At 41.4% G+C, this 12,756-nt stretch overlaps 1 protein-coding gene across 1 annotated transcript; it reads left to right on the top strand.

The window, feature by feature from the left end:
* Positions 1 to 1,627: 1,627 nt before the first annotated feature.
* On the top strand, positions 1,628 to 12,467 carry arhgap30 (Rho GTPase activating protein 30). Its single transcript, XM_033649578.2, has 13 exons — positions 1,628 to 2,011; positions 3,720 to 3,822; positions 3,934 to 4,078; positions 4,271 to 4,353; positions 4,900 to 5,007; positions 5,571 to 5,689; positions 5,791 to 5,965; positions 6,207 to 6,304; positions 6,486 to 6,557; positions 7,009 to 7,743; positions 7,849 to 8,036; positions 8,153 to 8,745; positions 10,189 to 12,467. Exons 1-13 carry the CDS (start codon positions 1,924 to 1,926, stop codon positions 11,657 to 11,659), a joined length of 3,978 nt encoding a protein of 1,325 aa, XP_033505469.1. The 5' UTR covers positions 1,628 to 1,923; the 3' UTR covers positions 11,660 to 12,467.
* Positions 12,468 to 12,756: the final 289 nt, after the last annotated feature.

The raw sequence follows: 12,756 nt of genomic DNA, 5'->3' as shown, positions 1-12,756 counted from the left end.
ACCTGTAACACCGATGTCCAAGTAATATCCAGGTGTCTTCTTGTTACTGAATGTCTAAAACACAATGGTGGAATATGACTATATACATTTAGTGCAGGGATTAAGCACAGATTTGAGGTAGCTGACTTGAGCATTCCCATTTTATGCTACTTTAAACTTCTTCTCTACTATCATCACCCCCACTACTACAGTATAGATACTTAAAGTACATTTTGTTTCTAATATTTCTGTGCTTTTAGATAAGATTCTTTGTGATTCTTTGTTGTACTTTGTTGTAGAATGCCAGTCGTTGTAAATATTTTAGTGTAGGCCATTTTTGCAATCTATGGTAGCACTTTATGGAAACTCTTGGCACTCTGGGCTAAGTCGGTTGGTATTCTCTGTGGTTCTCATTTGGTATTTGTTGCAGGCTTTGTGGTTGTTTGCAGTACATTCTAGTGATTGCTGCACAGTGTGTTACTGTTTGGTAATCTGTGACTATTTGTGCTAAAATGTGATTTATTTGTGGTAGTTTTAGTTTCATTTGTGGTGCGATGTTTGGGTCATCGGGATAGTTATGCTCTGTGGCACTTTGTAGCATGTTGAAACTAATTGTGATACATATATTTTGATGATTGTGCCTGTGCTTTCTGAACCTTTGCCACACTTAATGGTACTTCTACAGCACTCACTGAAGCTCTGTGTGATGCTTTAGTTTGTAGGGATCGTATTGGCAAGTAGCATTGATGCACAATAATAACTAAATCAAAGGAAATAGACTGAAACGAGTTGAATTTGTCCAGTACACACAGTTTCTGTCCATTTCTTGCTGCCAGTGTGAGAAGCTCACATGGAACTCAGTCTACACAGAGACAAACGCAGCACATAAAGGGAAATAGATGCATTGTACAGATACACAGAACTGATTTCCCTACTCAATCAGCAGAGGCGGAGAAACCGTGGGCCACATACAGAGAGAAAGCACAAGAGAAGGAGAGACACTCAGGAAGTTAACAGGGGAAGTTTAGTGGTTTCTTGCGTCATCATTTTATGCTGCTACTTGTGTGCCGATGCAGAGTGAAGGTAGGAACACTTGCTTTTTTACTTTTTATTTCCTCACATTTCTATATGGAAACTCTTTCTTAAAAATGGACAGATAGGAGGGATGGCGGACAGAGGAAGAGCAGTAGCAGGTGTCAGGAAGATGGAGGGGGTGGGGAGTGAGTTTGAAAGTCTGTATGAGTCTATATGCTCAGGCTTTAAGAGTGCTCGACTTCCGCTACAGTGAAAGAAGGGGGCCGCAATGGCCGTGACATGCGGGCAGGGAGGACACACTGTGACTGAACAGAGCTCAGTCCTCTGGCTTAAGCTGAGAGTGGAGGTTTACATGGGTCCACCAGCACAGAGTGACATTATAGTGTGATTGGAGTGAAACATTCAGAGGCACACTTCTCTGAATAGGAGAAGTACAGAGGCAAGGGTGTGGCCTTTCATTCGAAAATAAATTGAGCGCATCAGGGGGAAGTGGAAAGCCACATATGCCTGCTGAGGATTCAGTGCAATCTGTTTGATTTTTAAGGGGCGATATCTGTATGCAATGTGAAGCTTGTGTTTGCACCAAGAAACTTTTCTTACTCTACTTTTGCAGGGTGGAAGACAAACTAAAGTATGTCCTAACACTCCAGCTTTGACATATCAACTCCAGTGCAACACAGCTTACAGAGGAAACAACCTGCACCCAGCAACATGCACTGAAGCAAAGGAAACAGAAGCAGCAGCACGGTCAAATCTGTGAAATGTGCAGAGCCTCTACAAAGTCAGTGTCACGTTAACTGAGTTGGGCAACACATCCAGCAGCCACACAGACAGTCAGTCGGTCTGACGGTAACAACCAGAGCAGCTCGGGCAGGTCTGAATGTGAGGTGATACAGCAGAGAGGAAGAGATGCGGAGGGTTCGGAGAAAAGGAGGGAACAAAGAGAAGGTGTTTGGATGTGATCTGCTGGAGCACCTAACTGCCTCCTCTCACGAGGGTAAGTGATCAGACTTTCCTGTTACCATTTCCTCCATGACAGGCATATTACAACACAAACTAAAGTGAAATAGCAATACACGTGAATGTCAAATCACCAGAAACACAGTATTGCCTAACCATGGACGTCTGAATAACCATACAGTGTTTATATTAAAAAGTATATGAATATAGATCGCTGTCCTCATCAATCTGGTAAGACAGAATTGTTTCAGTGTTTCTTTAAATATTTCAAAACCACAGGTGACATCCTCTAAATATCAGCCTACAGTTGGTGAGAGAAATACTGAACAGGAATGATCGTCAGCAGCTTTTATTTAGTCATGCCATTTGTCATGTTTTTAAAGTGCTTAGTTTCTCTTTTTTTTCCGATGATACTTCTCAGACAGATATAAAGTCAAGAAAAGTCTTGCTTTTACTTTTTTTAAAGGACGTGTCTGCATCATGTTCACAGCATTACCACACCTCAAATACTTGAAAGAGCAACTCTTGGTTATTTTATATTGTAACACTCTTGAGTACATACTACTTTATTATTTCTTGCAGTAATCCGTGTCTTATTCAATCTGCCATGCCATATTCCTTAAGAGTGGATTTTGCATTTTAATTTTCCTGTTATAGTAATAAGACTAAGTATCTGCAGTCATGCTAGCAGCTCTGTGATGCTGAACTCTAACAGCAGTGCATTGAGCTAAATGGTAACGGCAGTATACTAACATGCTCTCAATGAAAATGATAACATTCTGATGTTAAGCAGGTTTAATGTTCACCATATTCACAATCATAGTTTGCCATTAGCAATAAACACAAAGTGCAACCGAGGCTGATGGGAATGACATTAGTTTTGTAGGTATTTGGTCATAAACCAAAATATTAGACAAAATGAAATTTTGACCCAGTGATGGCACTGGGTAAAAATTCAGAGGATCACTGAAGTTTATAGAATCTTGCTGGGAGGAACATGAATGTCTGAACCAATTTAAATCAAAAACACAAATAGGAAGCTCATGATGTCACTTAAAGAAAAGCCAGAGATCACCAAATTCTGGACAACTCATCCTCTGTGAACCTTGAATGTCTGCACAAAATGATATGGCAATTCATTAAATAGTTGTTGAGATATTTCAGGCTAAAATTGCTTTTACAAAATCATTTAATTTATAAATAGTTTAATCTATAAACTTGTAAATGTATGTCTATGAACACATATTTGTATAATTTACATTGATCTGAATATAGTACTTATACTCCATGCTTTGAATATGTTGTGATTTGATGCTAATGCATATTTGTACGATATATTTTGTACCTGACACATTTGACAATCATCAGGAGGTACATCCATACTATTTTCTGGTGTATAAAAGCACAAAGTACCACATCACTATCTCATCTCTGAAGCTCCTTTTATTTTACATATACAGGACATTTTGACAACGATCAGGTGTCCATGTAGAATTAAAGAAGGATCAATAGCGAGATAGCAGTGAGAGGGTATTTTTCGTCTTTCTGTATATGACATATGTGTCATAAACAAAACAGATGTTAGGGCTACTTGACTATATGAAACATTGATCTACAGAAATGTACAAAGAAACTACAAAAATTCCTGAATGTGTGTGTTCACAGTTAACAAATCAAATATTTTACAAGCTGCTTTTATGTTATTATTCATCTCATTAATTTTCATCATTTCTTGTTTCCCACAGTTCCTCAGGTGTTGCAATGTTGCAGTGAGTTTGTTGAGAAAAATGGAATCGTGGATGGCATCTACAGGTTGTCTGGAGTGTCGTCCAACATACAGAAACTGAGGTAAGATGTGTGTGTGCCTTTTGTTGAACCTATATCTGTATCCTCCAAGACTGTAATGAGGTGTGTTGTGTTGATATACTCTAAAATGAATCTATGTGTGCAAACAACCAGGGGTGAGTTCGAGAGTGACGGGAGTCCAGATCTGAACAAGGATGTGTACCTGCAGGACATCCACTGTGTCAGCTCTCTGTGCAAAGCTTATTTCAGGGAGCTGCCAAACCCTCTGCTCACATACCAGCTGTATGACAAGTTTGCCGTGAGTAGCTCCGACACGCAAACGTTTCACAGTTTCCATCCTCATGCGTGTCTTTGCCTTTCCTGCAAAGAAAGCGTGGAATATATAAATCAGAATAAGTCTTCCCTATGTGCCATATTTCCAGCAATTAAATTGGAATAAAAGTGATAAACTGCACTGATGTGTTGATTCAAACACACATCTGTGTTACAGGAGGCTGTGGCCATTCAGCTAGAGGAGGAGAGGCTTGTAAAGATCAGAGATGTGCTGAAAGAACTACCAGCACCACATTACAGGTACAGTCATCTGTTGCCCTTCTTAAATAATCCCATGCAGTTTTCACAGCTACATAAAACCTTTCCTCTACCTTAAGGAAGCAGGTGATAGTCTGTATTTCTCTGCATTTATAGCATTCAGTGGATACCTTTACAGATTTGTTACAACATTTATTCATTGGATTAGTTTTGAGGGTTTTACAAAGTCCACGCTATTTTGGAAAAATGGGGACATCCACATGCGACCTGCCTGACTCTTTGTCAGTGAACTTCCTGTATAGGTAGATTTTAGGGTTTTCAGAAGCCAGGTAGAGGATAGGTTGGGCATCGTTTGGGAATTATACTGTTGCTTCAGGTAGTACACACACAGAAATACACAGTAAATCTCAGAACCCCCATCTGATACAATTTTGTCCGGAGAAACCCTGTACGATATGATTTTAGTTGTTAAAGTAATTAATGAGGTCATCGACATAGAACTAAATTATTCAGTCAATTCACACTTTTTTAAGGGTTTTATTTTGCTTCTGTCTTACCGACTTTGACGCTTCACTTTCTTATCGTCAGGACTCTGGAGTTTCTGATGCGCCATCTTGTCAAAATGGCTTCATATTCCTCAGAGACCAACATGCACTCCAGGAACTTGGCCATCGTCTGGGCCCCCAATCTGCTCAGGTTTGCTAATATCCAGTGGTGTAGTGCTGCCAGAGTGCAATTTAGAAAATAGACTATGCACATACCTGCGTAATACAGTTAAAAGTGATACACATTTTTTAAGCGCTTGAAGATCCAATCATCACTAGAGTCTATGTTATACAAGAGAGCCAATAAAAACAAATAGAATGGAAACTTATCATATTAACATTTAAGGTGTGGTGACTGATTTGTGACATCAGGTCATGCACTGAGTAATATGCAAGAAAACATTCCACCTTAAAAGATGCTGGTAGCTGCCAGCAGTAGAATGTGAATTAAATTATTTTTTCTCAGTCTATACCTTAACGATGAAAAGGCAGCAAAACATCCTTTCATTTATAGTTATCGTTGACTACATTTCCTCATTTCCTTCACTCTCTTCACTTGTCCCAGCATTCATTAATTTCTTATACTAATCTGTCCATTTATTTAGTCACTCATGTTTGTTTGCCTCTCTTCCAACATAGATTTAATTTCCTCCATTTTCAATCAATCAATCAATCAATCAATCAATCAATCAATCAATCGATCTGTATGTTAAGGTCAAAGGATATTGAGGCGTCTGGGTTTAATGGTACAGCAGCCTTCATGGAGGTCAGGGTCCAGTCCATCGTGGTGGAGTTCATCCTCACACACGTCCCTCAGCTGTTTCCTGACCCAGGTAACACACCTCATAGTCTGATCATAAGACTGAATTTCCATTTTGTTTCACACACTTACGTGTTTCGCACTGTGTCACTGACTCACTTCTGCTGTTTTAAGGTGTATCTAGTGAGAGGAGGAAGTCTCTCCCCTCCCCGTCAGCAATGCCCAGTCAGGACGAAGGATTTTTCAGGTCGGCTCCTTCTCAGTCTATCCCCCACTTTGGCAACATCAGCCCAGGAGATGGTCCTCTAGCGATAAGACCTTACCATGCTATCATCGAAGGCACTGACAAGTGAGTAGACTCATTTACCTGTTATTGCTGATTTGGTTGATAGTAAAATTTTCATACAAAGGTCAAAGGTCAGTGATTATAAGCTGGTGATTAATCAGGATGCCAGGAAAATAATCAGATTTATAAAAGTGGCATTTACCATGCAGGCATTTAGAGAACCTTTTCCCATGTTAGGTCTGACGCAAGTGTACAGTGTGGTGTAATGAATGAAATTGAGACTTCTTCTCTGTGACTTATTCAGGAGGAAAGGATCTCTTAAAGGCAGGAAGTGGATGTCCATCTTCAACATCGGGGGGCGATTCCCTGATCCACGGCGGAGGCACAAACACTCATCCAAAGGTACAAAACTTACTTGCTCCCAACCTGGATGACTTAATTATTTGCATTTTTTACTCTGTCTTTATTGTTAAACTATGTATTACAATGATATATTACAACCGTAAACTCTCTGTGTACTTAGGTTCTTTATCATCGCACACTTTTATATACTTTTTCTTAAATGTTTGGTTCTTTGTTTCAGAGAAAGAGAGACCTGCGTTGAGACCAGCAAGAAGCATGGACTCCCTCAGCACCCCTCCCTATCCAAATGAAGGTGCTGCACTTGTCACACTTTAATTCATTTTAGTTTGTGTTGTTCAGATAATTGGAAAATGACATCTGAAATACTCAAAAAGCTTTGTTCTTACACAAACCCTGTTACCCTGAATCATCAGTAGGGATTATTTTACAGTACTCACACACTATTTATTTTTGATATAAAGTGGTTCCTGGGAAAAAGCAAAATCTTGCAATACTTAGAGTGACACAAATAAGAGTTTATCTGGTGAAAAACTGCACATAAAATTGAACATTTTTCATGACTCAATAGCACTAAGTATTTGTGTGTAATGACCCTTTAAAACAAATTTGTCTGCCTAAAGATGCCCGATACAGTTTTTTTTGTTAAGATACAGACGAACAGTCAGACATAAGATCATATTTAACTATTTAAAAAGAGGTCACACCTAGCTTGCGTCAGGTCTCATCTGCCTGTTGTATTCCAGGTACCAGACGCACTGCTCAGCGCCCTCCTTCCACCAACATGTCTCCCCTCGTCACCCCCTCCCCACAGCCTGGCTCCGAGGCCACGACCGGTGCAATAGGTGGCAGTGAATACGCTGTAACCTACCGCAGGGGAACAGGGTTAGTAAGCGGTGGTGCAGGGACTCAGGGCACTTACACTTCTCTTGACCCTGAAGGTTTAGGAGTTACAGGCAACGAGACTCTACAGTCTAGATCCCCAGGAGTCTCCACTAAAGTAGGACGAAGAGCAGCCATGCACATAACGGGGCCCACCATGGTTACTGTGCCCCTGCACATCACCTCTAACTTGGCATTAGGGGTGCTGCAAGGGGGTGGGGGTGACAGAGTTATCCACCGCAGCAGGGATAAGGATGTAGGGGACAGGGTGGAGGGTAAGGAGGCGGAGAGGAAGGAGAGCAGAGAAATGGAAAGGAACGTGGAAGAAAGCAGGAAGGTTGAGAAAGAGGAGAAGAATCACAGTGGGAAAGTGACAGATGGGGAAGGAGTCATGGAGGCAGAAGCGAATACAGTGACAGGTGGTGATGGTGAGGAAGAGAAGGAGAAGGAGGAGGAGGCGAGAGAAGAATGTAGACGGAAGCCAGAGGAGGTGGTGGGGGGTCAAGTTGTGTTCAGACAGCAACGAGCCAAAAGCCGGACCTCCAACGCTGAGGAAGATAACGCTGTCGATGATGACAAGGATTTTGGTGACTACATGGGTAATTTTATATTTTTCATAACCATATGAGTTTTTTTGTGTTCACACCACATGGATATAAGTAATTTAAGCTCACCTGTAATCTTGCTTTGTGCTTTATTATTAGTAATGAAAGGGGTGGAGTCAGCTGACTGTCAGCCAAAGGAGACTCAGCCTGCTCATGATGTCCTCAACTCGACTGAGGTGGAAGGGGACAACCAGGAGCTGTCCGGCTACGTTCAAGATAACTTTGAATTCCTGGACCAAATGGACTGCAGCGTCCTGGACCACATGGACTGCAGTGTCTCCTACCAGGTGTGTGTTGTTGTAGGTGGAAAATATATCTTAACACATTTTCTTTGGGGTAAAGATAAATAGAAAGTTTTCTCTTTTGAATTCCTTTCCACTTCCTGTGTCTTTGTAACTCTTAGGTAAACGAGTTCTCCGTTGAACCTCCTGGTCACTCAGATGATGAGTATGAAGTTATGGCACAAGCTTCCCATCATCCTGCTGAGCCACCTCTGCATCCAAGCCCTGAAACACGAACCCGGAGCCAGACAGAGTTAAATCCACACAGGCCGCTCAGTATTGACCGACACACTAAATCCCTCAGCTTGCCTTACATGACCTCACCTGTCCATGGATTGGAGGAGTCCTGCTCTGAAGATGAGGCTGTAGTGGACGACAGTGATGATGATGATTATAATAGTGAGGAAGATGAGATGTTTTATAAAAGCCTTCCCGCTGATGTCTTTTTAAGCGATTTGACCTTTGAACCAGACACTGAGAAACTGGACAGTTGCACTCTCGGTGGAGTTTCTGTACATCAGGCGCAGAGCTCTGAGGACAGAGAACACCAGACACTGAACCTTGAAAATTCTGCAAGTAAAGAATTGACTGCTGGTGATCAGGAACAGGGGGAAGTGAAAGAAAAAGAAGATAAAGATGGACTGGAAGAAAATGAGATAAAGGAGGAAGAGGAAGATGAGCAGGGAAGAGACCAACTGGAAGAAAATTGGCAAAGGTGAAACTGATTCTTATTTGAAATTTAAATATATAACACAATATGTGAAACAAACCTGTAATCTCAGTTTTCATGCAAGGGCATTTCTATGAGCCATAGGCTCCACTGATTAAGTATTTATATAGTATAAGCATACACCTTTAACCAATATCTTTATTTAAACGATGGGTCAGATGTGAAAGGTGCTTGTAGTGATGAACCCACAGATAATTACGGAGTGTTTTAGCATCTTTTGGTTCATTCATGCAGCAGGCAGCTGTTTTTATGGGAAAAGTGCTGATTAACTCACTGTGCACTACTTTCTAAGCATCAAACTGTAGAGTAGCTGGTGAACATAGAAGATAATTTAGCAGGTAAAGAGCTGGATATGCTGAATGTGGAAATAGCAACTCTTTTTTAATTGTCTGTTTTTTAACTTATCTTAATATATCAAAGTTGTGTTTACGGCTCCTTGGGCTGCTCCCAAGTTGCCACAGAAAAAACGTGCTTAGCAGTGCTAATAGTGGCAACCGTGCTGACAGAGCTAACAGTGTTAACCAGAGGAAAAACTGCAAGGTGTGTGCCGCCATATGAGCGCATTGCAGAGCGGCAGCAATTAGCTAGCTAGTGGGATATACACCATAGACTGTATACAACGATGGACGACACATCTCCACATGCCCCCCACTGTACAGAAATGAAGGGGGTACAGTTGCTGCCTTCTTGCACTGGTGACGTCATTTATAGCCAGAGTCAGCACAGTAGCAATCTCCGTGGTGTCGAGTTCCCACCAAAAAACCCATACCACCAATCATGAGCTGCGTCACTGATCGCAAGCACACCAATTGTCACACATAGCTGACGTCCAACCCCATTTTAATAGTGTCACATAACAAAATTAAACCACACTTATCAGAAAAACAAACACTTGAACACACATCAGTGCGATGAGAATTACCTGAAATGACTGTAACCATCTCTGGCTCATGTTCCATCCACTAACATGGAGGGGGTGGGCCTAATGACCTGTACTGCAGCCAGCCACCAGGGGGCAAGTGAGAAGTTTTGGCTTCACTTTTGAGGAGTTGTCATGTCGTCCATCTTTATTATACAGTCTACGATACACAAGGACTCACATTCACTAACATGTTTGCATCGCCGGAGTGGCTTACCACAACAAACCACAGAGAAGCTCAGATTGCAGCACACACAGAAGGAGTGTGACTTCATTCTTTGCTCAGGACGCCATTACCCCACTATATCTTTACATAGCAAATAGTTGTTTTCTGTTATATTAATGCTCTAAATGTAATATACCACTCATTTAAAGAATCAAAACTGACTGTTATCCGATGTTAAATTTATTGAACGACCACTGAAACTCAATTTCACAAACCTCAAAACCCAGTTATCCAAAACAAGATTTCGCTTTCTGAAATGTTTCTATCTGTCATCCATCTGCAGCCAAGCAACAGAGGAAGACATGATGGAGGATAGTCAAAGTGACAAAGAACAACCTCCAGAGGCATCAGGACACTGCTGCACTGACTTTCCACTGCCGAGCGATGATAAATCAAGTGCTGTGGCTGACATGACGGTCAAGGAGGAGGCAGACATGTTGGACAGTTATCACATTGATTACCCAACTTCTCAGGAAGGTTCTTGTGCTACACAGAAAGAAACTGAGGACATTTTTTTAGAGGAGTTCAGAGACTTTTCTGTAAGGGCGACAGAACAGCCCAGAATTTGTGATATAAAAGAGAGAGAAAGGGAAATATACCAAGAGACAGAAGACATGTGTCAAGAAATAGATCTGCAAATGATAAATAGTACTGAGAACATGTGGGAGGGAACCACTGGGGAGGGCAATGAGGTGATAGCTGAAGAAAAACATGAAGAAAAGATACAGGGAGACGAAAAAGAGCAGGATAGTCCAATTTGTGGGACAAACAGGGAGATTTGGGTTGAACTTGAGGAGGTTATATGTGAAGTGATAGAGTATGAGGAAAGTAAGCAGAAAGAGAAGGAGGGTGAAAAAGAAAGGGTTGCTGGGGATGAAGATATGATCGAAGATGTCAGAGTTGGAGAGGAGGAAGAGGAGGTTGCAAATGTTTCAGGAGAGAAAATGGTGGAAGTTGACGGAGGGAAATATGAGACAGAAGTAAGGGAAGAGGTAGTGGAGGAATCAATGAGGACGACTGAAGAAAAGCTCACAGAGCCAGAGATGCAGCAAGAGGACAAAGAGGAAAACTTACCAAATATGAATGAACCAGAAGAAGCAATTCAAGGGAAGCATGCCATCAGTGACGGAGCACAGCATCATGGTAGAGAAGAAGAAAAAGAAAAAGAGAACTATGACATAGAAAGAGCTGATAAGCAACATCAAACACCAGCAAGGGTAGATAAACAACAAAAAGAGGGCAGGTGTGATATGAAGGAAGTGAAAGAAGGCAGAAAGTGTGAGGAAAGTGACAGCAGCCAAGGAGGAGTGGGAAGGAAGCTGGTCATCTCCAAACATCCGAGGGTTTACCAAGTAAAAGCTGTCCCGGTCGTGCCTCCGAAGCCGCAGCACTGCAAAATCACCGCCCTGACCCTCAGACAGCAGCAGCAGCAAAGAGAGAAAAGAGACGCCGACAGAGTGAGAGAAAACACAAGTCCAAGAGTCCCAACTGAGCAGGACAGAGCCTGTGCAGGAGACAGCGAAGATGAGGGCAGGAGGATAAAGGAGAAGCCTACACTCAGGGGAGGGGAGAAAGGAGAGAGGGAAAGGAGGAGGGATGGAGAGGAAAGTGCCTCGAGGGACTCGAGCAGAAACAGTCCCCTCAGCATGTGTTTTGACGAGGCTGTTGCCATAGCAACCATGAAGCGAGAAAAGGAGAAAGAGTGCGAGAAGGAGAAGGACAGGCAGAGGGATTGGGGATACGAAGTACAGTGAAGTTTTTTTTTTAAATCTGTATATTGATTTAAAGTAATTTGGCTGTACAAACTATTTTTCTACATGTAGCATACAGAGCTGTATTTTTCTGTCAGTATAAATTGCAGTATTGTCTATGCAATGCTACGAAAGATGATGAGGTGGGTTTTCTACCACACACAAACTTGATGTGCAGCCAGGAAACTAGTAGGTTTTTTAAAAGTATTTTTCAGAGGAGGAATTTTCCCCTCTAGTTGAGATAGATAGCTGTGGAGAGCTGACAGGGATGAGGGGAAAGAGGATGGGGACCAACATGAAACAAAGGTCCCCACCTGGATGGACTCGAACCAGACGATGCTATTACGTGGTCAGCACGTTAAACCCATAGGTCACCAGGATACCCCATCAGCAAGTCAATAACTGAACAGGTGCAATTGTGCTACCTGATATTGTGTTAAATAAAACTGAAAGAGAACAACAAAGAAGGGATTAAAGGAGAAGTGCTGCTGAGAGATGTTAAGGATGAAATATTACATGCACAACCTTGAACTTTCCATCGAATTTAAGATCCCACTCAATTTTGATCAAAAGTTAAAACATTAGCTTTAAAGCTCTTTGTGCACTAGTCGTCCAATTTTACAATTGTTTGTAGTTATATGAAGTATTTTTATGTACACAGTATATGTAAAAATAAAGGGTTGGCAAGTATATGGTTAAATGGTAGATTTAAAAGAGCAGGGATAATGAATGGAATGTATCATTTATGAAAATTATAATGTCTGCAAAACTTATTTTTGGGATTATGTGAATAAAAAGATGTTTCCAAGTCTTTCCTCTATTATTATTATTATTATCATTATATAGCTGTTAATGTGTTACTGATATTCAGGGGTGTCGTAATAGGTAGGTAAGTAAGTAAGTAGGTAAGTAATTAGAGCCTAATTATTTTAAAATTGGCTGAATAAATTAGTTGGAGGACTTAGCTTTGCATAAAAAATAGTGGGAGCTCCCTGAGGCCCCTCTCACCCCTTAAAGGTGCAAAATGGTTTAGTTGGCCCCTGCAATAAATGCAGCTATAGGAAAAGTGAGTACTGGGGCACACGTCTTTATTCAAGAAA

The sequence above is a fragment of the Epinephelus lanceolatus genome, chromosome 12 (assembly GCF_041903045.1).
Source record: "Epinephelus lanceolatus isolate andai-2023 chromosome 12, ASM4190304v1, whole genome shotgun sequence".
Lineage (NCBI taxonomy): Eukaryota > Metazoa > Chordata > Actinopteri > Perciformes > Serranidae > Epinephelus > Epinephelus lanceolatus.
Note: the sequence above shows the minus strand (reverse complement) of the source record. Positions and strands in the feature narration are given on the sequence as shown.

Coding starts and splice junctions, on each gene's coding strand:
- arhgap30 (XM_033649578.2), top strand. CDS start 1,924: ATGCGGAGGGTTCGGAGAAAAGGAGGGAACAAAGAGAAGGTGTTTGGA. Junction 5,008..5,570: donor TGGGCCCCCAATCTGCTCAG/GTTTGCTAATAT, acceptor CTGTATGTTAAG/GTCAAAGGATATTGAGGCGT. Junction 8,037..8,152: donor ACTGCAGTGTCTCCTACCAG/GTGTGTGTTGTT, acceptor TGTAACTCTTAG/GTAAACGAGTTCTCCGTTGA.